Source organism: Macaca mulatta, chromosome 12 (genome assembly GCF_049350105.2).
Source record: "Macaca mulatta isolate MMU2019108-1 chromosome 12, T2T-MMU8v2.0, whole genome shotgun sequence".
Taxonomy (NCBI): Eukaryota; Metazoa; Chordata; class Mammalia; order Primates; family Cercopithecidae; genus Macaca; species Macaca mulatta.
In genome coordinates this window covers 112,856,026-112,882,752 of record NC_133417.1, presented here as the reverse complement: position 1 = coordinate 112,882,752, position 26,727 = coordinate 112,856,026, and the positions used below count along the sequence as shown (strand labels likewise).

At 37.4% G+C, this 26,727-nt stretch overlaps 2 protein-coding genes across 16 annotated transcripts in view; one reads left to right on the top strand and one right to left on the bottom strand.

Moving 5' to 3' along the window:
- The window catches only part of METTL21A (methyltransferase 21A, HSPA lysine), a 48,040-nt gene that overhangs the window by 12,722 nt on the left and 8,591 nt on the right, over positions 1 to 26,727 (top strand). For 3 of the 10 annotated variants that reach the window (XM_015110807.3, XM_002799030.4, XM_002799031.4), the window contains one exon: positions 2,073 to 3,245. In XM_015110807.3, the coding sequence (XP_014966293.1) occupies positions 2,073 to 2,470 (398 nt within the window). In that variant the 3' untranslated portion in view covers positions 2,471 to 3,245. 10 annotated transcript variants of the gene reach the window in all.
- CREB1 (cAMP responsive element binding protein 1) overlaps positions 10,667 to 26,727 on the bottom strand; it is a 77,836-nt gene continuing 61,775 nt past the window's right edge. For 2 of the 6 annotated variants that reach the window (XR_003721169.2, XR_013401809.1), the window contains 2 exons: positions 15,428 to 15,997; positions 10,667 to 13,824 (listed from right to left, as the gene is read on the bottom strand). Coding sequence is in view for 4 of the 6 variants with exons in the window: in XM_028830547.2 (XP_028686380.1) it covers positions 15,853 to 15,997 (145 nt within the window). In the remaining 2 variants the exon portion in view is untranslated. 6 annotated transcript variants of the gene reach the window in all.

Below are 26,727 nucleotides of genomic sequence, written 5' to 3'. Positions count from 1 at the left end.
GCTGTCTGCAATTTTTATTGTCAGAAGAGATGAAAACTATCATTGAAATCTGCCCATTGGGCAATACACTGTCTAGCAATGAATGGTCAAAGTGGTAGGTTCAGGCTTCTAAAATTCAACAACTTGAGCATTTTCATCAGTATCTCATACTAGGACTGTAAATTTCAAATTGAATTACTGCCCTAATTTATGTGTCAAGATAAGAAACACTGAGTTTCAGCTGCCACTGAAATAGTGCTTACTACAGCTAGTCTGGAATCTTGTGGGAAGATTACCTATGAAGATTACAAACTGAAGAAGGATGCAAATGGAAAGAATTTTATGAAAGATTGAAACATAATTTTAAATTTCAGAATTTCTGGGGCCAGAAGTAAAGAGTATTACACGTATTATATCTTTCCTACAACGTAGAGAAGGTGGATCCAACCTGATCTTATGTGCTTGTTCCACCTTAAGGTTGTCTCTTACCCATATTGGTTCAAAAAAAAGGATCTTTTTGTCAACAATCCATAAGAAACAGTTTAACTTTCTACACTGTGTGTAGAAACTTAGCATTAAGAACAAGCATTTTAACTTACAGTACTGTAATATACTTAAGTAATTTTTAAGCTTACTATTTTTCAATAACGATATACAGAAAACATGTAAGTTGGCTGCTTCATAACAACCTAAGGAGAAGTGGACTGGGATTTCTTAGTAGCCCATTTATTTCTTCCATGATTCTTTTTAAAACTAACCTTACAAAACAGCCTTTCCCTGTTTTTGGTATCTTGTCCTCTTTGCAATAACAGTCTGCTCCCAGATTTTTTTTTTTTTTTTTTTTTTTTTTTTTTTTTTTTTGAGACCGAGTGTTGCTCTGTTGCCCAGGCTGGAGTGTATTGGCATAATAACAGTTCACTGCAGCCTCAACCTTCCACGCTCACGTGATATCCCACCCGTGCCTCCTGAGTAGCTAGGACCACAGGTGTGCACTGTGCTTAATTAAAAACAAAAATTATTTGTAGAGATGGAGTCCCCTGTATTACCCAGGCAGGTCTTGAACTCCTGGGCTCAAGGGCTTCTCCCACCTCAGCCTCCCTAAGTGCTGAGATTACAGGCATGAGCCACCATACCTGGCCTGCTCCCAGATTTTTCATTCTTGGATTCCATGTTACCCTGCGGCCAACTGACTTAAAGATAATGACCTTTGGGAGGCTGAGGCGGGCGGATCACGAGGTCAGGAGATGGAGACCATCCTGGCTAACATGGTGAAACCCCGTCTCTATAAAAATACAAAAAATTAGCTGGGCACGGTGGCAGGCACCTGTAGTCCCAGCTACTCGGGAGGCTGAGGCAGGAGAATGGCGTGAACCCGGGAGGCAGAGCTTGCAGTGAGCTGAGACCGCACCACTGCACTCCAGCCTGGGTGACAGAGCAAGACGCTGTCTCAAAAAAAAAAAAAAAAAAAAAGATAATGACCTAATGAATAAAGTATGGGCCAGCTCTGTTGGCAGAATTCAGAAGCATCAGCCGTGTCACTGCTTAATTCTGCATTTTTTTTTTTTTTGAGATGGAGTTTTGTTCTTGTCACCTAGGCTGAAGTGCAGTGGCGAGATCTCAGCTCTGCAACCTCCATCTCCCAGGTTCAAGCGATTCCCCTGCCTCAGCCTCCCGAATAGCTGGGATTACAGGTACCCGCCACCATGCCTGGCTAGTTTTGTATTTTTAGTTGGCCATGTTGGCCAGGCTGATCTCCAACTCCTGACCTCAGGAGATCTGCCCGCCTTGGCCTCCCAAAGTGCTGGGATTAAAGGCATGAGCCACCGCACCCAGCCAATTCTGCAATTTATGGGCACAATTTTAGCAAATAGCAGGTATGTCATAGAGGGAAATCCAGAGTCACTTTTGCCAGTAGTTAGTGCAAAAGGAGTTATGAGTCATTTTTCTATTGCAGCTGTCCATGAAAGGCATGATTGATATTCTGCGTATCAGATGCAATATTTAAGAGACACTCTACATTTAACTTGACCCCCTCTCTACCTAACAGAGCTGTACTGATGTGCACATCACTTTTTCTTTGTCCCACATTGTAGGTGCTCATGTGACTATCACGGATCGAAAAGTAGCATTAGAATTTCTTAAATCAAACGTTCAAGCCAACTTACCTCCTCATATCCAACCCAAAACTGTTGTTAAGGAGCTGACTTGGGGACAGAATTTGGGGAGTTTTTCTCCTGGAGAATTTGACCTGATACTTGGAGCTGATATCATATATTTAGAAGAAACATTCACAGATCTTCTTCAAACACTGGAACATCTCTGTAGCAATCACTCCGTGATTCTTTTAGCATGCCGAATTCGCTATGAACGGGATAACAACTTCTTAGCAATGCTGGAGAGGCAGTTTACTGTGAGAAAGGTTCACTATGATCCTGAAAAAGATGTACATATTTACGAAGCACAGAAGAGAAACCAGAAGGAGGACTTATAATTGGCTATAATTTATAAGAATGCTGTCATTGAGTGTGCCACTTAAGGTCTTAGACTGCAAATCTAAACATATTTAATGAAATGTCTTACTGTACAAAAAGTCTAAAGCAAAGGTTCTCAGGGGAGAAAGCACATGTGCAGTTTTAAAACAAAGCAGTGCTTTGTCCCATTGCTATGAGTTTTAGTCATATTTACTCACACTGAAATCCAATTAACATTAAAGGATTAAGTGTGAGATTTTGGTTTATGCTATTTCTGTATCTCATACTATTCCCTCTTAATAAAGTTTCCACTGATGACATGAAGGCTGGTATAAAGATGTCTTTAAATGAGCAAGCTTTCTTTGGTAAGATTAAATCTTAACAAATTATTTTTAAAACCTTCTGATATATACAATGTTTAGCCAAGTTTTCTAATTTTCTGGATGTAAAACAAAAGGTTTAACATACATTCCTTGAGCTGTTAGTGCTATTGAAACCTTTTGCCCTGTTTAGATCCTAAAAACTTTTAGTTGGTTGAGTAGGATATGAGTTTTTTTGAGTCTCATATCATACTTTTTGCCTTAATTTCAGGTTTATATATGTTAATAAAGGAATTAAATAAAAATGAAATTTCAGTTACTTTTTGAAAGCACCTGAAATCTGGCTGGGTGCGGTGGCTCATGCCTGAAATCCCACCAATTTGGGAGGCTGAGGCGGGCAGATCACCTGAGGTCAGGAGTTCAAAAACAGCCTGGCCAACATGGTGAAACCCCATCTCTACTAAAAATACAAAAATTAGCCGGGCGTGGTGGCAGGCGCCTGTAATCCCAGCTACTTGGGAGGCTGAGGCAGGAGAATCACTTGAACCTGGGAGGCAGAGGTTGCAGTGAGCTGAGATTGGGGACAAGAGCAAGACTCCGTCTCAAAAAAAAAAAAAAAAAAAGCACCTGAAATCTTGAATATGTTGTCTATTTCAAGTCAAAAGCTGAGGTTTTCCCCTTCTGCTTTACCCTTGCTCAAATGTCTTAATGCAGTTCTTTCCCGAGCTTTCCTTGCTTCCTTAACAATGCATAGGATGACATTAGAAGTTTTAAATCTCATCCCTCCCTGAGATGTTAGCTTCCCACATATAAGCTCCTTTTGTATTGTACTTGTAATTGCTCATTCAACATTAGTATTGCCCCATAGAGTGTAAGCTTCTTGAGGGCCAAGAATGCTTCTGCCTCTTCCATTGTTGCTTCCCGAGTACCTTCTGTATATTTCATAACCAAATAATGAAAAAGATATATTCCATTTAAAGGACATTGACTTTGGGTTAAATGATTGTTATACTGTTTGATGATTATCTTTGATACACTTTGACATCTCACATACACACGAACTTTTCTTTTTACAATGCAAACGTTTAAACAATAGCTTAACTTTAGACTGCAAGAATATTATAATCTCAATATGGTATTTGGTACTAGAGATAGATTTCTTTTATAAAATCTTAAAAACAGGACGTTCTCTTCCTTTTGATCCCAGAGGTGAAAATATTCAGTATGTTGTTTTCTACATATATTGAAATAGCAGTTTCACTTTAATAAAGATGGATTAAAAGTTGTGAGCATTCTGTGATATACTAGTTCAACACAATTCTAATACACATGAAATGGAAATACCCATTGCTTACTGAATCCATAAAATGTCAGTGCTGCACCATGAATATGAAAGATTGTTTAAAACAAAGCCTGGCAGTATCACCAACACTATAATGACAAGCCAGTTCCACTTAGGTATGTTATCGGAAATGCATATATTAGTTAGAGTTCAGTTTCTTTAAGATCCATAACTTTGGAGATGGGTGTTAACATGGATGGGGCAGGGTGGGTTAGAGGTGGGAGCTTCAATAATATGCCTGGGTGATCTACCAAATGAGGTAAGCTATTATTGGGTTGTTTTCCATTTTCATAAAACATTAAGAATCAGAAAAATTTGAAAGCAGCTTTTTTCCTTTGACCTACAAATTAGAAGCACAGGCAAGAAAAAACAAAAATCATCAGAAATAGTTAGGTTGTCCAAGTGAAAAATCAAGTGATTTTCTTGGCTTGGGGCTTAGAATGTTGTTGCAGGTCAGGTTCCTTGGGGAAATAGACTCAAAGATTGAGATTAGGGTGTGAAAAGTTTAAATGGGGATGCTTTCTCCAAGATCAATATTCTGACCTTGGAAAGCAGACTGACTGGGAAAGAGAAAGAAATTGGGCTGGATGTAGTCAGGAAAGTCCTCAGCTAATTCTTTAGAGTTGAGATGGTCCTGCAGTTAAGCCATAATTGAGGCAGGTGATGGTCCTTTATGACCCTGCGTGGACTGGTGGATACAAGGGTCATAACGTGAAGCTGAAGATAGTACTGGAGAGGGAGTCTGTTGGGAGCCATCAGCCATCAACATTCCCAGAAGCTGGGGAAATGAGTGTTTCAGGTGTGTGTGTGTGTGTGACAGAGAGCGAGCGAGAGCGTATCTGGGCAGCACACCACAGTGTCCACTATCAATGTCAGTGAAGTTGGGATGTATTTTTTACTTATTTTATCCCATAAATGCACATTTTAAGTGTGCTTGTTTTGTCCTCAAGTTAAAGATAGAAACCTAATCCAAACCTATTTTACTAAGTCTTGATTCTCACTCACATTGCCCAATTTCTTTAAACAGTTATGCATTTAAATAATCCAGTGGGTGTCACTAACTTTTCCCCCAATTAATACCAAATACTGCTGCCAAGATGCTATGTTAAAATGTATGTACGATACAAGGTTCTTGGAACCCCACTCTAAAGAATGCTGTTTTCCAAGTAGATTATCACTTAAAGGGTAGCTTGCTTTAGTTCATGGTAGATAGCCTGGATGCCATCTTCAAATAGTAGTTATCAAAATGCTTTTATCTGTTAACACTAGATTGCAAACTCAGGGCAGAATAACATTATTTGGAATGTTTTATCTTAGCAAATACAATTTATGCTCCTAGAAGGCAAGGATGATAGCACATGTCCATATATCGTTTTCTTTTTTTTTTGAGATGGAGTTTTGCTTGTTACCCAGGCTGGAGTGGAGTACAGTGGCGTGATCTTGGCTCACTGCAGCCTCTGCCTCCTGGGTTCAGGCGATTCTTCTGCTTCAGCCTCCTGAGTAGCTGGGATTACAGGTGCCCGCCACCACGCCAAGCTAATTTTTTGTATTTTTAGTAGAGATGGGGTTTTAATTATATTGGCCAGACTGGTCTTGAATTCTTGACCTCGTGATCCACCCACCTCAGCCTCCCAAAGTGCAGGGATTACAGTTGTGAGCCACCATGCCTGACCTTATATTCTGTATTTCAGGTGGTAACATGGTGCCCTGTTCATAAAGGGAGTTCACACTGACTCATGAAAAATACACATTCTTTTACAGATGAGTTACCATATGCCTAATTTATGTGCTTTATTTCTCCTTGCCCAAGGTATAGGAGAAATAAATTTGCAGGAATATTAAAGTATCGAGGCATACTCTGAATAACAAAATTACCATAATGTAAAAGATTCACAAAGATTCACCTCCAATAATAATACCATTTAATTGCTGTTTATGGTAAGCATTTACTGCCAATTCTTTAAAAATGAACAAAAGTAAAATTTTAAAGTACTTAAAAAAAAATCACTATATAATGTACCCCAGTACTGTTAAGTGGCCCTAGGTATAGGACTTCACTTAATAGTTGGTAAAACAGACTTGTAATTTGTGTTAGTGTTAGACAAACAGTCACCACCTCACTGCTCCCCAGAATGTCTCTCTAGAGAGAAGTAGCTTTCTCAAAGTCTTTAACACGAATGTAGTAAGTGAGTATAGAGAACCCTGCTCTGGGAAACTAGAGACTTTTATTGTCTTAGCACTGACATAAACAGCATGACACCGGATAGTCCTTAGTTCTGTTTTACCTTAAAACGTGAAGATTTTTTTTTTTTTTTTTTGAGACAGGAGCCTTGCTCTGTCGCCCAGGCTGGAGTGCAATGGCACAATCTCGGCTCACTGCAACCTCTGCCTCCCGGGTTTAAGCGATTCTCCTGCCTCAACTTCCCAAGTAGCTGGGATTACAGGCGCCTGCCACCATACCTGGCTAATTTTTGTATTTTTTAGTAGAGACGGGGTTTCACCATGTTGGTCAGGCTGGTCTCAAATTCCTAACCTCAGGTGATCTGCTCGCCTCTGCCTTGGCCTCCCCAAGTGCTGGGATTACAGGTGTGAGCCACCGCACAAGGCCCAACTTGAAGATTTAATTGTTAGCTCTTTCTGCTCTAAAATCATGTTACACCTTTCCTTCTACAACCAGAGAGGAGTTAAACATTTAGTAACACTAGAAAAGATGGCATATTGAAAACTTGTTTCTTTGCTGAGAACAGTTGTTTCTGAGGATGAGATTAGAAAGAAAACAGTATTAACAGAGATGAGAAAAGGAAAGTCTTATTAAAGTCTGTGCCACTTCTAATTTTAATTCCAGAAAAAAATGCCTAGACTGTAAAGTTTGACATAAAAATAGTAATCAACATAACTTAATAAAAATTGCTTAGCAGATACCTAATAATCATTAGGAAACAATATCCAAATATGAAGAAAACCATAATTCAGAAATAACTTTTACTTCTCAGTATTCTGGAGATGTAACTTGTGTAGACCTAGTTACCAACCTGTGTATATCTGTAACAGTAAAAAATTTCAAACAGCCAAATGTCCCCAAAAGAGGGTACTGGTTAAACTATATCTGTACAATGACAGCTGTTTATAAACCACTGTTTGTAGCTACCTTTTGTGTAAAAAAGGGAGAGGGAGGAGGAGAGAACATACATTATATTTGTGTATATATGCACAGACTGTCATGAATAACACAGAAAACTGCTTCTTACAGTTTGCCCTTTTGCATGTTCCATTTTTTTTACAAGTGTACATATTTCATAAAGTTTGAAAATAATGAGGACATTATAAAGCAAAAATTTATAGGTGAAATATTATAAGGGCCTAGTACCCAGAATATATAAGGAACTTAGAACCCAACAATAAAATTTCAGTGAACAAAGGACTTGAACAGACATTTCTCCAAAGAAGATACACAGGTGGCCAAACACAAGAAAAGATGCTCTACATCATTAGTAATCAGGGAAATGCAAATCAAAACCACAATGAGAGACCACACCCATGAGGATGGCTATAATTTTTTGAATGGCAAAATAAGTGTTGATGAAGGTGTGGAGAAATTGGAACCCTCATACGTCAATGGTGGAAGGTAAAATGGTACAGCGGCTGAGGGAAAGTTTGACAGTTCCTCAAAAAGTTAAATGTACAATTTCAATATGACCCAGCAACTCCACTCCCAGGTATATACCCCAAATAATTGAAAACAGGGACTCAAATACTTGTACAGGAACATTCATAACAGCACTATGAACATTAGCCAAACGATAGAAACAACTCAGCCGGATGAATCGATAAACTTATGGTACATATCCACAATGGTATACTTACTATAAAAAGTATACTTAGCTATAAAAAGGAATGAAGTACTGCAAACATGCTACAATGGATCAACCTCAACACCACGTTAAAGAAGCTAGACCAAAAAAGTAATACACATATTGTATGATTCTCACATGAAATATCTGGATGTAAATCCATAGAAATAGGAAGCAGATTGGTGGTTGCCAGGGACAAGTGGGGAGGAGAAAATGGAGAGTAACAGGGCTTTATTTTGGAGTGATGAGAATGTTTTGGAGCTAGATAGAAGTGGTGGTTGTACACCATTGTGGATGTACTGCCACTTAATCGTTCACTTAAAAAGTTAATTTTGTTATGTGAATTGCATCTTAATTAAAAGCAAGGATAACATTCAATCCTGGACATTATCCTTCCTTTCCATTTGGTGTCAGGCCCGTTAGAATTCTCGTCCGGTTTGGTCAGTGCACTTAAGATGTGGAGAAATTAGAATGCACAGTTAAGAGGGAGGATAAAACTGATTAAGGTAGTGCTTTTCTAGGTTTCCCCTAAACAATTTAACAGGTGGATAGTGGCACCACTTACAAGATGGAAAAACCAGCTGAAGGAAGATTTGGGGGAGAAGTTAAGAGTTTTATCTTGGGCTTGTGTTTTGCAACCAGAGTGTAAAAGACATGTTAACTCTTCAGTGGAGAAGCACTAAAACTAGAAATGGATCAGAATTTTCTCTTTGGATGTGACTTCTCAAGGATGGTCTTGTCACTTCAGTGCCTGGTCAAATGACAATGAAGATGGGCAATCTTTTCCTGAAGGTCCAAGCACCTGAACATGGCAGGGTGACCTCAGATTCCGATATGCTCAGAACAACCCTGGTTCATGCCTATTGTCCCCCATGTAATTAATACCACTCTCAAAAATGTCTCATTTTGTGCAATAAATTATGTAATCATTGTTGTAGAAAATAAATGAAATTAATTAATCCTTCCAATACAATGGCAGGTATAGCAGGCTTGAACACATCTTGACAGTGAAGAAACATACGAATATGCAGCTGCTTATTTTCAGATGTCTCAGAACTTATTTCAGAAGTTAATAGTCTAAGAGGTAATTTTATTATTCTTACATCTTAAGCAAAGATTAACCATATCCCTTCCCCTTTCCTTCCAATTTATATGATCAGAGTTTTAGAATTGCAAGGGGACCTGAGAAGGTATATATTCTTACTGTCCTTTCAGTGAACACATGTGTTTTATGACATCAGAGACAGCTGGTCATATGTCTCCATTGGTCATCTCGACAGTAACATCTCCAAATCCACAAATAGGCACTGTTCAATCTTACTGAAAAACAGGTTTTGTCCTTAAAATTAGGGATCCAGTAACTGAAGGTATGTTCTTGTTGTCTGAATTAGTTTTGTTGCCTTCCATCACAAGCTTGTAATATATTGTAACTTTAAGTCCAATAAAACATGGCTTCACTCTACTAGCAAAAAAACCCAACAAAATATCAAGAGATCCCATTCCCAAAAAAGAGACTTACAGAGTTTTTAAAAGCATGTTTATGTGACTGCACATAAATGTTTGTGTAAAAAGAGCATTGACAGTTGATACCACAAAGATTACAGTAAGAAAAAGCACTTTATGACAATATTTCACAAATTCACAAGGATCACTTTAATATACAAAGCAACTGCTACCATTGTGAACACAAAGCAGCTATTATGTACATAGTGTTAATAAAATGCATTGTAACTCAGTACATTTTTTTCTTTACACATAAAGCACAAAAAGATTTAGGTAAAAAAATTAAAACAGGGATGTTCTAGAATGTAGGGAATTTTATTAGAAACGTATTTCCCTCATTATTTATTTATTATTTCAACTCCAATAGAAACATCAGAGTTAAAAATCAATACCCTGTTTTGTGCTGACAGTTTTGGGGGAAGTCTTTACCCCAATCCTCAAGGAAAAACCAAAAAGCCAAACACCTTTCTAGGAACTTCCCTGATTATTTTGCTTTTAAAAAGTTTCAAGTGATATATCTGGGTTAGAAATAATTCCTTTTGTAGGGTGTTACAACTGACATGTGGACAAATCAGTCAAGGACAACTTTACATGGAAAACTGCTAACTAGCACTCTTTGTTGCCACCCCTAATAAATCTATACTCAAAAAAATGTTGACAAATTATTTCCCACTTTTAATATAAATAATTTTATTACATACACAAATTGGAGTGGCACTTGGATAAAAATACATCTATAAAGCATTTACCAATTCAATTTTAAAAACATAAGAAAATAAAACCTCCCAAACACAATGATAGATCATTTCACTTGGCCAACAAACATAAAATCATTATTTGCAGAGATTTTCTTCCTTCCCTACCAATTTTTAAACTATCTCAGATTTACTCTCACATCTCTGAGATGCTTCTCAGACAAAAGCTTCGAAATGCCATACTTCTATAGGCAAGTAATGTTAGGTCAAATGTGAATTTCCTACTCTTTGATAATTTTCAAAGACATTTCCAGAAGATTGTTCATTTCCTTTTACTTGCTGGTGAGAATAATTAAAAATGTATCATGTCATACCCAGCTGGGACCTGCACCCACCGTACCAGAATGCAGACAGGTCAGTATTTTCTTTCTGTGCTAAAACTGCCTGTTTATAATATCAACTTGCATCACCGGCTTTGTTCTATTTTATTTATATATTTTTAAAATTTTTCTTTTTTTAAAAAATAAATTTCAAGCTAAAACACCTGAAATATAATCCCTCCATTCAAACGTTATCTGGTCCCTCTTAAAGTCGGTCTGCCCCCTGAGGACACATACAAAGGCTTAAGCTACATTCACTAATCAATAAGAACTTATCATAAGCAGATGAGACAGATGGAACTTCAGCACCCTGTTTATTTGAAAATTTTCCATACTGACTCAGCTTCATGATATGTTCAGCCCCTCAAAGATTAATGCCTCTCCTAGCCATTGATTCTACAATGTCAAGGAAACCAGTTCCTAGTACATACAGTGACTGTGTAGTCAACTTAATAGTCAACATTATTACATTAAGAATATTCAAGATGTATGTAAGCCACCCAACAAAAAGTTCTAGTTGTGCTTTGTACAACTGAGTGAACAAATTTATCTCACAACTCTTCACCTTCAGGCTTACTATGCACACTTTACTTTATCCTTCCTCATCTGCAATCAGTCAAATTTAGGCAGCATTTCTTTGATGTTAACAAAGCCATTAAAAATGAAAATAATTCAGTAAAATGATTACATGTGGTCTCTGTGAAGACAATTGCTCTAAAAAGTCTTGTACTATTCTAGACAAATTAGTGGACATTTTGGCATACTATGTACAGTATTAATGTGATGAGGATAAAAGTCTCATTAAAAATTGAAAATAAGTATTATTCACTTGAGTTATTTTGCCTTCAGTCTTTATCCAAGATGAAAAAGAATAAAACAAGGTTTGAGCCCGTCTTTTAATTAACTGGGCTAGTCATATCTAATTTCCTGATGTTCTTCTTTTACAGCTGTTTTTAAGGCTAGCTTTTAGGTGCTAAAATATTTTAATTAATGAAAAACTTCCATTTAAAAAGTCACATGATTTGAAGAGAGGAGAAAGACTAAAAAGTTGAGAATTACTTGATGAGGGAATTTCTTAAGTTGCTAATACCCAAACTGGGTCATTTTAAAAAGTGCAAGTTACACCAGACATTTACAAAGGACAGAATGTAAATATATTCCAAATAAATATACAACTTTTCTATTAGGTCCATGGGGGAAAAAATATACCAACAGCTTTCAGGGCTACAAAGGCAACAAAAATAAAGCCTCTTGAAAATAACTGAAAAGGTATGTAACACTATTCTAAAATCCACTTTAATTCAAGATCTTAACTTTAAGATATATTAGCCCTATTTAATCCTGCAAAATGAAGCAACCGTGATCTTCAAAATAAACAGAGACCAATTTCTGGTAATAGCTGACTATAGCTGATCATAGAATTAAAAACTTGTTAAATATGAAAAGAAATCTAGATTGAAGTCACTTCAAGTAAGTAAAAGCATCCTGGTTTAAACAAACATATTTCCTCCTAAGCCTTTGTATGATTCCACATGTCACTCCAAAAGGTCAAAATGATAGTAGGGATTTGTCCTGAGAGACAAACTTCAGCCAGATGACATCTGATGGAATAGGCTGCCTGACTGGTATTGTGCTTTCAGAGACTAGCACTGCTGCTGACCTACTGTCAAAACACATTTTCTGACAAAACCCCTGCTCAAATGAAATGCCAAAATTCCTCCCCCAGGATGATTTTTGAAAAAATCAGTGGTTCCTTTAAAAAGCTATCTTCAAAATGTTCTTACCACTGTTATAGCTGCCACAGACAAATCATAAAAACCAAATACTTTTGGGGGAGATGCTTTCAAGTGACTAGTAACTTTAAAAGTATGAAATATTTAAAAGTATGAAGCCAAAGAAAACTAATAAAAAATAAAATACTTGGAAAAAGATTAGAAGATAAAATCAATTGTTGAGTGCTGGAGTAATGCAGTCATAGAAACTACCAGAAGGGATGCAACAGAACACACAAAAATGTAAAATTTCATCTGACCTCAATATACTATAATACTCAGCATTCCTGACTTAAGAGCTCTCAGAGCTTTAGATTATATACTGTATGTATATATATATATATGTACACATATATTATACAAATGCCACCCCCCCAATAATATCTAAATGAAGAGAGCACCTATGACAATATTATGGTTGCCAATATGGTACTTGAGTTTGAAAAATAATGAACTTAAAATTGTATCTGATAGCAATTATTTAATAATGAACACACTGGATCTAGCCCTTTCTAAGCCACTTTTCAGTTAAACACTATCAAAGCTTGAAAACTCATAAGAGTAATATATCAAAAATAAACCCCTCCCCACTTCATTTTTATTAGAGTTAATCTGTCCTATAGATAAAAGTGCCACATGGCCCTATATTTGCAAAGTGAGCAATACGAAACTTGCTATTTTCTAGGCAAATCAGTAGCATATATACAAATTCCTATGATGACATTTTTATTCCCTTTTGGCCAATATAAAGAGAAAAACATTTATTACTGGTAATGTGGCCACATATGTTCTTGGCTACAAGGTTTTTAAAAATTATGTCATTTTCTTAATAAAGATTCTCAAAGTTTCATGCTTACAAACAAACCTCCCCACCATTCTTGCATTAAAAAAAGAAAAAACCTGCACAAAAGATGCTTGATTTTTATCTTTATAAACTGAAATCTTCAAGTCTCACCAAAGGTCTAAAACAGATTTAGCAACAGGATACATTTCTCACCTCACCATTAAGTAACTGACTTCAAAACCAGTGCAGTCATCCTCAAGGTATGAAGGACAAGGTCTTTATAACTTATAAATTCATCCAGCTCACATGAATGTGATTGCCTTGATTTATCAGGGACTAAGAGGGCCACCAACTTCCCAGTAAGTAGAAAGCCTCAACTTTGGAAAAAAAGCTTTAGAGAATACAAACTGCTAAACATCAGGCAATTTTTCATTTATAACACTTATGACATTCAAAATGTTCAATTCGACATTTTGACTCAATAAATAATTCCAACTTGTGAACATACTGTGACTTTGCTTGATTTCTGTTAAACCAGTTTTTAAAAATGACATATCTATGCTGTTACACAATTTTTATGCTATAACTTTCCCCATTAGCTCAGCAGGACAAACATCAAACTTTATAGTTGTTTGAAAGCCTTCTTGAGAATCTGGTGAACTGTCCAAACATAAAGACTAAATCACTCAATTCTTAGAATGATGCTCCTTCATAAACTCTGTTCATCCTTGAAAAAAGACAATGGTTTGTTACAAACAAAAATATACCATTTACAAATGTAATTAAAATCTTACTTTTTAAAATGGATCTAGCAATTAACACTTAAATCTTCATATTTTGTTATTAAACAAGCTTGACTTTCTTAAATAACTCTTGACTAAATAAAAAACATTAGTTTTCTAAGTGTCTCAACTCTTTTTTAAAAGGAATTTCCTTCCCAAATGAGAAATTTTTTTATTTTTATTTTTTGAGACAGAGTCTCACTCTTGTCGCCCAGGCTGGAGTGCAATGGTGCTATCTCGGCTCACTGCAACCTCTGCCTCTCAGGTTCAAGCGACTCTGCTGCCTCAACCTCCCGAGTAGCTGGGATTACAGGCGACCGCCACCAGGCCTGGCTAATTTTTTTGTTTTTAGTAGAGATGGGGTTTCACCATGTTGGCTGGGCTGGTCTTGAACTCCTGACCTCAGGTGATCCACCCACCTTGGCCTCCCAAAGTGCTGGGATTACAGGCATGAGCCACTGCGCCCGGCCCCAAATGAGAAATTATAATCTAATATTATGTCAGTTTCCAATTTTTAAAATTCACCTTAGTCTTTTTTTTTTTTTTTTTTAAGAGTAACTGTTAGATTTATCAAGCTTAGTGAATAAAATGAGTAATAATTAAAAGTGGTATTGAAAACAATGTATGATATACACAAATACAGACTTTTAATCAGGAATTAAAATTATAAAATGACAAAGGCTATACAGCATATTGGAAAGCTAAAGCAGAACTAATAACTACTCTTTTTACAAGAGAACAAAAAATGTTTTGTAAGAATGACAATCCAAATATTGCAGTACAGCAGTCATTCAAATATGTCTGGAAATAACTTCCCTTGTGCACATCTAACACTGTACTTTTTATATCCTTACAACTTCTTTCATTTAAAAAATTCAGTAGAGATTCTCTGTTAAATTGTTAATATGGAAAAGATTTAAAATCAGTATTTTTCTACAACATGTAACATTTCATAAACAAATATATATCACTGCTTTATTTGACATCTTGAAGGCTTTCTTGGTGGTGGTATAATGTAAGTGCAATGGGCAACAGTAAATTAGAAATATCTTTTTATGTAAATGAGTGACAATATAAATATTTTTGAAGGTGAGGACAATAACATTTATTTAAAAATCTTGTTATATAACTCAAGGGATTGGTTTACTGATCAGCATTTTACTAAGGATTTAGTACTAACTAAAATATGCTTTGTACTTTTATTTACTTTGATTTAAAATTCAAATACCATGCTTTTTCGTTCAGTTGGTTACTTCTTTTAATGTATTCAAAAATGTTGAACACATACAGAACTGAATTAAGAAGCAACAACTGTCCTATGGAAGAGCTGTATTAGTACAGAATGCTTTTAAGAACCAAGGACAAATTTTCAGTATTGAAGAAGAGAACATACATAGAAAGCACTCCAAATTCATTTCTAATTCCTTCAATACCATACTAAAGTTCTTTTTAGAGGGTATGTCTCTTAACAGTTTTACATAATTCACAATGAGAATGTGAAAACATGTCAATTTGGCAATCAACACTTCTTCATTGCACCTTACTTACTTTATGCATGCGGCCCACACATTACTTCAGCTCAAGAGGCTGGGGTAATTCTGTCCCTAAGGCAATCAAGGAGCTCAGCACAAACCTTGAAATCATTTTAAAAAAGATTTTCTTTTCCTCATTTCTCCCATCAATTTACAAGTAAACAAATTATTACTTCTTGAGGAGGGTGGGGGTTGAAAAGCAGAAGTCTCTTCATGATTCCTGGCGTTGAAAATTTCTTGAGGGGAGAAGTGGAGGCAGGTGTTGGAACATTCACAGTTTAATGCAAAAGCACAAATGAATGAAATTCTGTAGTTGCTTTCAGGCAGTTTTGCGCATAGAAAAAAAGAAATGTTTAGAAAATAAAATGTTTATTTTGTCTTTCAGGTTGTGGCCAAGCCAGTCCATTTTCCACCTTAACAGGTGAAAATTTAAATCCCAAATTAATCTGATTTGTGGCAGTAAAGGTCCTTAAGTGCTTTTAGCTCCTCAATCAATGTCTTGTTTTGATTTTCAAGCACTGCCACTCTGTTTTCTAAACATTTCACATATTCTTTCTTCTTTCTACGACACTCTCGAGCTGCTTCCCTACAAGCAAAAGATGGGAAAAATAATGCAAATGATTTCCACATATTTATTTTGGATTACCTTTTTTTTTTTCTTTTTTAAAGAAATAGCTCACAGCAACCAACATTTTAGTATATATTAAGAATTGGAAAAGATATACAGAATGACTTGGAAATTACCTTATATTAAAAATTTTAATCTGGCCAGGCGTTGTAGCTCACGCCTGTAATCCCAGCACTTTGGGGGGCCAAGGCAGAGGGGGATCACCTGAGGTCAGGAGGTCAAGATCAGCCTGGCCAACATGGCGAAACCCCTCTCTACTAAAAATACAAAAATTAGCAGCATGTGCCTGTAGTCCCAGCTACTTGGAAGGCTGAGGTGCGGGCATCGCTTGAACCTGGGAGGCAGAGGCTGTAGTGCGCTGAGATTGCGCCACTGCACTCCAGCCTGAGTGACAAGAGTAAGACTCCGTCTCAAAACAAACAAACAAACAACTCCATAAACAAATAAGACCTAAATGACCACTTAAAAATTATACCTCTCACTATTAAGATATTCTGCATAATTCCTGCAAAACTTGAAATTCTATCCATATCAACAACTAAGAAAACATTAAAGCTAAATTTCAATGTGTAACAATCCTTTAAATAGAAAATCTTACAAACTAATCATTTCAGGGCATTTAAAAAATCTAACAGTCTCTTCAATAAATGGTGCTGGGAAACCTGGATATCCACTGCAAAAGAATGAGGTTGGACTTCACCTTATGTCATACACAAATATTAACTCAAAATAGATCAAAGACCTAAACATAAGACCTAAAACTATAAAACTTCTAGAAGAAAACCTCTCTGACATTGGATTTGGCAGTGATGTCTTAAATACAATACCAAAAGCAGAGGTAACAAAAGCAAAATAGACAAATAGGGCTATATCAAACTAGGAAACTTCTGCATATCAAAAGACACAATAAATAGTAAAAAGGCAACCTACAGAATGAGAAGAAATATCTGCAAATCATGTATCTGCTAAGGGGTTAAGATATAGAATAGGCAAGGTGTACGGCTCATGCCTATAATCACAGCACTTTGGGAGGCTGAGGTGCGAGAAATCTCTTGAACCCATGTGTTCAAGACCAGCCTGGGCAATATAGTGAGACCCTATCTCTATAAAAAATATTTAAAAAATCTAGCCAGGTGTGGTGGCACATGCCTGTAGTCCCAGCTGCTCAGGAAGCTGAGGTAGGAGGACTGCTTGAGCCCAGGAGGTCTTAGGTTGCAGTGAGCCATGATCCTGCCACCTGCATTCCAGCCTGGGCGACAAACCAAGACCCTGTCTCAATTAAAAATTAGTTAGGTGGTGTGTGCCTGTAGTCTCAGCTACTCAGGAAGCTGAGGTTGGAGGCCGGGAGGTCGAGGCTGCAGTAAGCCATGATCATGCTGCTATACCACAGCTTGGGAGACAGCTAGTAAAACGCTGTCTCAAAATAAAGGAAAAAAAAAAAAGATCTAGAATATATAACGAACTTTTGAACTCAACAGCAAAATAACCCAATTTAAAAAATGGGCATAGGGACTTGAACATAGATTTCTCCAGAGATATATAAATGGCCTATAAAAAGATGCTCAACATAGACCGGGCGCGGTGGCTCATGCCTGTAATCCCAGCACTTTGGGAGGCTGAGGCGAGTGGATCACGAGGTCAGTTCAAGACCAGCCTGGCCAACATGGTGAAACCCCATCTCTACTAAAAATACAAAAATTAGCTGGGCATGGTGGCGGGTGCCTGCAGTCCCAGCTACTTGGGAGGCTGAGGCAGGAGAATCGCTTAAACCCGGGAGGTAGAGGTTGCAGTAAGCCGAGATTGCGCCACTGCACTCTAGCCTGGGCAACAGAGCAAGACTCCATCTCAGGGGGGGAAAAAAAAAGATGCTCAACATCACAAATCATTAGGGAAATGCAAATCAAAACCACTAGTTATCACCTCACAACCATTAGGATGGCTACTATCAAAAACCACCACCAGCAGAAAATACCAGTTGTTGATGAGGATGTGAGGAAACTGGAACTCTTGCATACTGTCGGTGGGAATGTAAAATGGTGCAGCTGCTATGGAAAATGGAATGGAGGTTCCTCAAAAAATTAAAAACAAAATTTACCATATGATCCAGCAATTCTACTTTTTCCTACATATCCAAAAGAATTGAAAACAAGGTCTCAACACCTGTGTTCATTGCAGCATTATTCACAATAGCCAAGAGGTGGAAGCAGCCCAAATGTCCATCAGCAGATGAGTGGTAAGCAAAATGTGGTATATACATACAATGTAATATTAATATTATTCAGACTTAGGAAGGCCCTCTGCATGCTAAAACACAGATGAACCTTGAGGGCATTATGCTAACACAAGCTAGTCTCAAAAAGACAAATATTGTGTAATTTCTCTTATGAGGCATCTAAAGTCAATGATATTCATAGAAACAGGACTTAGATTGGTGGCTGCCAGGGGCTTGGGGGAATGAGGAAATGGGGAGTTGTTGTTTAATGGGTATAGAGTTTCAGTTTTGCAAGATGAACAAGTTCTGGAAATCTGCTGCACCACAATGTGAATGTACTTAACACGACTGAACTGTATACTTAAAACTGATGAAGATGGTAAATTTTGTTATATTTTTTACCATGATTAAAAATAATATTATTTAAAAAATCTAACATAGATTAAAAATAATTAAAAATTGTTCTTTAGCAAGTTACTCAAACTAAACCACTAAATTATTTTTTTAGCTCTGTGTGGTCAAGGGCCACAATCTTGTTACTTAAATCTTAATTTTCTGACTGTAAAAAAGACATGGTAATATTTTCTACCTCAAAAGGTTTGTGAGAACTGGTGTGGTGGCTCACCCCTGTAATCCCAGCTCCCAGCACTTTGGGAGGCTGAGGCAGGCAGATCACTTGAGGCCAGGAGTTTGAGACCAGCCTGGCCAACATGGCGAAACCCCATTTCTACTAAAAATACAAAAACTAGCTGGGGATGGTGGCAGGTGCTCGTAATCCCAGCTACTTGGGAAGCTGAGGCAGGAAAACTGCTTAAACCCAGGAGGCAGAGGTTGCAGTGAGCCAAGATAGCGCCACTGCACTCCACCCTGGGTGATAGTTTCCGTTTCAAAAAAAAAAAAAACAAAACAAAAAGTTTGTGAGGATCAAATGAGTTAATATATGTAAAGCACACAATATAATGCCTAGAATGTTGAAGATGTGTTAGCTATTATTATTTTTAGGTAACTTAAAATGGTAGTATACTGCAATTCCATTGATGTCTTCATCCTCATGTAGCCTATCGATTCAGAAAAAAGTAGCATTTGCTTCTATTTTTCATTTTTATTTTTGAGATGGGGTCTTGCTCTGCTGCCCAGGTTGGAGTGCAGTGGCACAATGAGGGCTCACTACAGCCTTGACCTCCCAGGCTCAAGTGATCTTCCCATCTCAACCTCCCAAGTAGCTGGGACCACAGGCAGGCACCACCATGCCCAGCTAATTTATTTTATTATTTTTTGTAGAGACAGTGTCTTGCTATGTTTTCCAAACAGGTCTTGAATTCCTGGACTCAAGCTATCCTCCTGCCTCAGCCTCCCAAAGTGCTGGGATTACAGGCATGGGCCACCGCACCCGGCCTTGATACAAATTTTAAGTACGTACGACTGATTTGCTAAAGTATGACTAATATGCTAAAGGCTCTAATAGGAACGGTGGATAACATGTGAGATCAGATGGGTTATTTCAGTAGTGGCATGGAAATTATGAAAAGGAATCAAATGGAAATGAGACAAAGAATATGTCTGATGTACTCGTAAGTAAAACTGACACAACTGAGGAAAGAATCAGTGAACTTGAAGACAGAACAACAAAAAGCTGTGTGACAGTCTCCAACATCTTAACATATTTATAACTGTAATCTCAGAAGAAGAGGGAGTACAGGACGGAAAAATATTTGAAGAAAATATATCTGACAATTTTTTTGTTTTTTGAGACAGAGTCTTGCTCTGTCGCCAGGCTGGAGTGCAGTGGCCCCATCTCGACTCACTGCAACCTCCGCCTCCCAGGTTCAAACAATTCCCTTGCCTCAGCCTCCCGCGTAGCTGGGATTACAGGCACACGCCACCACGTCTGGCTAATTTTTTGTGTTTTAGTAGAGATGGGGTTTCACCATGTTGGCCAGGATGTTCTCCATCTCCTTATCTCACGATTTGCCTGCCTTGGCCTCCCAAAGTGCTGGGATTGCAGGTGTGAGCCACCACACCCGGCCGATAATTTTCTAAAATTAATGACAGACACCAAGCCACAGACAGAAGAACAATAAGTAAGATAAATATGGTGGGGATGGGGGAGGAAGGAGGGAAGGGAGGGAAAAATCCCTAGGCATATTATATTTGAAATGCTGAAAATCAGAGGCAGAGGGAGAAAAGGAACATTATATACACACAGATTTCTTGTCAGAAACCATTTAAATCATAAGAAAATGAAGTGACATCTTTTTTTTCTTGAGATGGAGTCTCACTCTGTTGCCAGGCTGGAGTGCAGTGGTGTGATCTGGGCTCACTGCAACCTCCGCCTCCCGGGTTCAAGCAATTTTCCTGCCTCAGCCTCCCGAGTGGCTGGGACTACAGGCATGTGCCACCACGCCAGCTCATTTTTTGTATTTTTAGTAGAGACGGGGTTTCACCATGTTGGCCAGGATGGTCTTGAACTTCACACCTTGTGATCCGCCCACCTCGGCCTGAAGTGACATCTTTAAAGTTCGTCACTTCAAATAAAAAAATGATAAACCCAGAATTCTATACCCAGCAAAAATATCTTTCAAATATGATGATGAAATAAACTTTCTCAAACAAAACTAGAGGGAATTCATTGCCAGGAGATCTGTTTTCTAAGAAATGTAAAAAAGAGTTTCTGCGGCAGAAATATAATAGATTAAAACATGGATTTATATAAGGAAATGAAGACAATTGAAAATTAAATACATAAATGTAAAATTAAAAATTTCTACTTGTGCCATAGTTTGCCAATCCCTGATCTAAACCATTTAAAAGACATGTAGCTCGGTAAAAAGGCAAGACCTAAGTATATGCCACCTACAAGAATCCCACTTCAAGTATAAACACAGAAGAAAAAGGATGGTGAAGGATATATTATGCAAATACTAATCCAAAGGAGGCTGGCAATGGTGGTTCACGCCTATAATCCCAGCACTTTGGGAGGCTGAGGTGGGCGAATAACTTGAGGTCAGGAGTTTGAGACCAGCCTGGCAAACATGGCAAAACCCTATCTCTATTAAAAATACAAAAATTAGCTGGGTGTGGTGGCACACACCTGTAATCTCAGCTATTTGGGAAGCTGAGGCATGAGAATCACTTGAACCAGGGAGGTGGAGGTTGCAGTGAGCCGAGATTGTGCCATTGCACTCCAGCCTGGGCAACAGAGCAAGATTCTGTCTCAACAAACAAAAAAACCAACCAACCAACCAACCAACCAAACAAACAAAAAACCCAACAACCCAAAGGAAACTGGGGTAGCTTTATTAATATCAGACAAAACAGACTTCTGAAGAAGGTATTGTCAGGGATAAAGAAAGATATTATATAATAATAAAGAGGTCTATCCTCTAAGAAGACATAATTCTAAATGGGAGACCTAATTCTCATGTATGAGGCCAAAGCTAATAGAACTGAAAGGAGAAATGAACAAAGAGCTGAATACCTTAATACACTCTCCTCTCAGTGATGACAGACTAAGTAGAGTCTCAGAGATGACAGAACAAGTAGAAAATTAAAAATGATATAGTACACCTGAATGACATAATCAACTACACCTATTTGACACTGATATGATACTTGATAATTTAAGAGAATAAAAATAACACAAAGTATGTTCTTGGGCCATAAAACACCTGGGAAGATCCTTGATTATTTGGAAATTGAATATTAAACATTTCTAAGTCTATAGGTCAAAAAAGAAGTCTCAAAGGAAATAAAACAATTTTAAACTGAATGCAAATAAAAATATGACAACCCAAAATTTGTGGGACACAGCTAAGCCAATGCTAAAATGGAAATTTACAGCCCATACTTATGTTAGAAAAAAAGGGCTTAAATCAATTATTTATATCAAGGGTTGCCAAACTTTGCTTCCCTGCTTGTTTTTGTAAATAAAGTTTTACTGGAACACAGCCATGCTCATTTGTTTTTGTATTATCCATCGCTGCTTTGGTATTACAACGGCAGAGTTGAGTAGTTGTGACAGATCACTGGGTCTGCAAAGCCTGAAATATTTACTCTCTGGCCCTTTACAAAAGATTTGCCAAACTGATCCAACTATTGTCTTAAGAAACTAGATACCTATAGGCCGGGCGCGGTGGCTCACGCCTGTAATCCCAGCACTTTGGGAGGCCGAGGCGGGCGGATCACAAGGTCAGGAGATCGAGACCACGGTGAAACCCCGTCTCTACTAAAAATACAAAAAATTAGCCGGGCGCGGTGGCGGGCGCCTGTAGTCCCAGCTACTCAGGAGGCTGAGGCAGGAGAATGGCGTAAACCCAGGAGGCGGAGCTTGCAGTGAGCCGAGATCGCGCCACTGCACTCCAGCCTGGGCGACAGAGCGAGACTCCGTCTCAAAACAAACAAACAAACAAACAAACAAAGAAAAAAAAAAAAAAGAAACTAGATACCTGCAGATGTTTTCTTAGAAACTGAAATAAGACAAAGGTATATATTAACAGGAAAAAATTTACAGTTAATGGAAAAAGAAACTATAAAGAGAACAATTAAAAAAACCAAAGCAAGAGAAAATAATAAAGATTAGAGTACAAATCAATACAATTCTTTTTTTTTTTTTTTTTTTTTTTTTTGAGACGGAGTCTGGCTCTGTCGCCCGGGCTGGAGTGCAGTGGCCGGATCTCAGCTCACTGCAAGCTCCGACCCCGGGTTCCCGCCATTCTCCCGCCTCAGCCTCCCGAGTAGCTGGGACTACAGGCGCCGCCACCTCGCCTGGCTAATTTTTTTGTATTTTTAGTAGAGACGGGGTTTCACCGTGTTAGCCAGGATGGTCTCGATCTCCTGACCTCGTGATCCACCCGCCTTGGCCTCCCAAAGTGCTGGGATTACAGGCGTGAGCCACCGCGCCCGGCCAAATCAATACAATTCTAAGGAGAAAACTAATGAAACTAAGAATTTTGGTTGCTTAAAAACAATCAACAAAATTGATAAACCTTTAGCCAGACTAAAAGGAAAGGAAGGTGGCTGGGGTGGGGGTGGCGAATAGAGAGAGAGAGAGAGAGAGAAGACAAAAATTGTCAATGTTAGGAATGAAGGGTGGGACATCCCTACTGACATCCCACACAGTAAAAGAATAATTAACACTACAAACAACTGTATGGTCATGAATTTGATAACTTCCAAGAAATGGACCAATGTCTTAAAAACACAAACTTCCAAAACTCACTGAAGAAGAAATAGTCTGAATGATCCCATTATCTATTAAAAAAAAAAAAACAGAACTTCTCAAAATAGAAAACTCCAGGCCTATGTGGGTTCACTGGCAAATTCTACCAACCATATTAAGGCTTAAATAATACAAATATTACAATCTCTTCCAGAAAAACAGAAGGGAAGACTTCCACCTCATTTATAAGGTCAGCATTACCCTAATGACATGAACTCATGACAAAGAAACTAAAGTCCCATATTAGCCATAAACGTAGATGTAAAAATCCTCAACAAAATATTAGCAAATTGAATTCAGTAATGTATAAATGATACTTCATGACCAATTTGGGGGTTCATCCCAGGAATGCGTGCATATCTCAAAATTGGAGTATGAATGTAATTCACTGTAATAACTAAGTAAGAGAAACGACATAATCACCTCGGTAGATTCTGGAAAAGCATTTGACAAGATTAAACAACAATTTATGATGAAAACTTTCAGAAACTAAAAATCAAAGTTTTTTTTAAAACATGTAATAAAGAGCTTTTACAGAGACCCTACAGCTATTACATTATTTAAGGTCCCCCAAAGGTGTCCATGTACTAATCTCTGCAGTCTGTGAGTATGTTACCTTACATGGCAAAGGGGAATTAGGTTGCAGATGGAATTAAGGTTGTTAATTAGCTCATCTTAAAATAGGAAAATTATCCTGGGTTATCTGGGTGGGCCCAGTTAAACCACAAGCATTCTTAAAAGTAGAAGAGGAAAGCAGAAGAAAACGTGACTACAGAAGGACAGAGATACACTATGTTGAAGATGGAGAAAGGGGGCCATGAGGCAAAAATGTGGGTAGCCTCTAGAGCTAGAAAGGGCAAAGAAACACATTTTCACTTAGAACCTCCAGGAAGGAATGCAGTCCTGCTGACACCTTCATTTTAGCCCAGTGAGACCCAATGAAGGCCTCTGATCTTACAGAACTGGAAGACAATAAATTTGTGTTGTTTAAGCCACTAAGTTTGTGGTAGTTTGTGACATGCAGCAATAGAAAACTAATATACCCCCTAAGATCAAGAATAGGGCAAAGATGTCCTCTCTCACCACTCCTATTCAACATCACAGCACAAGTCCTAGACACTGCAATATGGAAAAAAAAATTAAAAGGCATGCAGATTAGAAAGAAATAATTAAAACTGTCCATATTTGTAGGTGACATGATTATTTGTGTAGAGAATCCCAAAGAATCGACCCACCCCACAAAGCTCCTAGAACTAATAAGTAAATTTAGAATGGTCATAGGATAAAAGTTAAATATATAGAAGCCAATTTTATTTCCATATACCAGCAATGAACAATTGAATATACCATTTCAAATAGCACATGTCCCCGCCCCCACCCCCCAAAAAAACAGAAAACAATTTATACTTGGGTATAAATCCAGTAAGATATGTACAGTATCTATATGCTGAAAGATAAATTAAGATTATATTGTGTTCATGGAATCAAAAACTAAATATTGTTAAGATGTGACTTCTTCACAATTTGATCTATAGACACAACACAGTCCTAACCAAAATTCTAGCATGCTTTCCGTAGACATCAACAAGCATATTATAAATATATTAAAATGCAAAGGAACCAGAACAGCCAAAACAATTTTAAGAACAAAGTTGGAGGACTCACACTATCAAATTCAAGACTTACTATAAAAGTACAGAACTCAAGGCAACATGGTATTGGCTAAAGGACAGACACAAAGATCAATGGAAAGATATCCCAGAAACAGACCCACAAAAATATGGTCAATTAATTTTTGAAAAAAAAAGCAAGGGCAATTCAATAGAGAAAGAATAGTCTTTTAAACAAATGATCTGGACAAATGGATGTTCCTATATTAAAAAAATGGATCTTGACACATCCTCATACCTTATACAAAAGTAAACTCAGGAAGAAATTACAGATCTAAATATAAAACTCTTAACATAAAACATAACACTTTTAGAGGAAAACAAAGTCTGTGTGATACTGATTTAGGCAAAGAATTCTTTTTTCCCTTTCTGGTTGACATAAAATAATTGTACATATTTATGAGATACAGTGATATTCTGGTATGTGTATACGGTATATAGTGATCAAATTATGGTAACTAGCATATCCATCACCTCAAACTTATTTTGTTGGGTTGTGAACATTCAGAATCCTCACTTCTAGCTTTGTGAAAATACACAACAAGTTGTATTTAACCATATTCACCCTATGGTGCTACAGAACACCAGAACTCATTCTATCAACCTAGATGTAAGTTTGTATCCATTAACCAATCTCTCCCCATGCTTCCTATCTCACCTTCCCTTCCCAGGCTCTAATACCCACAATTTTACTATCTACTTCCATGAGCTCAAAAAATTTTTAGCTCCCACATGAGTGAGAAAATGTGGTATTTATCTTTCCATGTTTGAGTTATTCTGCATAACCCATAATGTCCCCCAAGTTCATCCATATGGCCACAAATAATGAATTTTCATTCTTTTTAGTGGCTCGATAGTATGCCACTGTGTATATATACTGCACTTTTCTTTATCCATTGATAATGTTGATGGATATTTAGGTTGATTCCCTATCTTAGCTACCGTGAAGTGATGCAATACTGATTTCCTTTCTTTAGAATAAATACCCAGTAGTAGGATTGCTGGATCATATGGTGGTTCTTTTAGTTTTTCTGAGAAACCTCCACACTATTTTCCATAATGGCTGCATTAATGTACATTCTGACCAACGCTGAGAAAATTCTAACACAAAGAGTTAGAAAGAGTTCACCTTTTTCTGCATCCTCATCAATGTTGCTTTTTGTCTTTTTGATAATAATCATTCTAACTAATGATACTTCATTGTGATTTTAATCTGACAATTAGTAAATGTTGAGCTTTTCAAATATATTTCTTGGCTATTTGTATGTCTTCTTTCGAGAAATGTCTATTTATACCTTTTGCCCACTTTTTAATAGGATTTTTTTTTCCCTGTTAGGTTGAGTTCCTTGTATATCCTGTTTATCAGTCCTGTGTCAGATGAACAGTTTGTAAGTATTCCTCCCATTCTGCAGGTTGTCTCTTCACTCTGTTGTTTCATTTGCTGTTCAGAAGCTTTTTAATTTAGTATTTCCACTTAACTATTTTTCTTTTTGTTGCTTGTGCTTTTGGAGTCTTAACCATGAAGTTTTTGCCCAGTATAATATCAGGAAACATTTCCCCCATGTTTTCTTCTAGTAGTCTTTAGAGT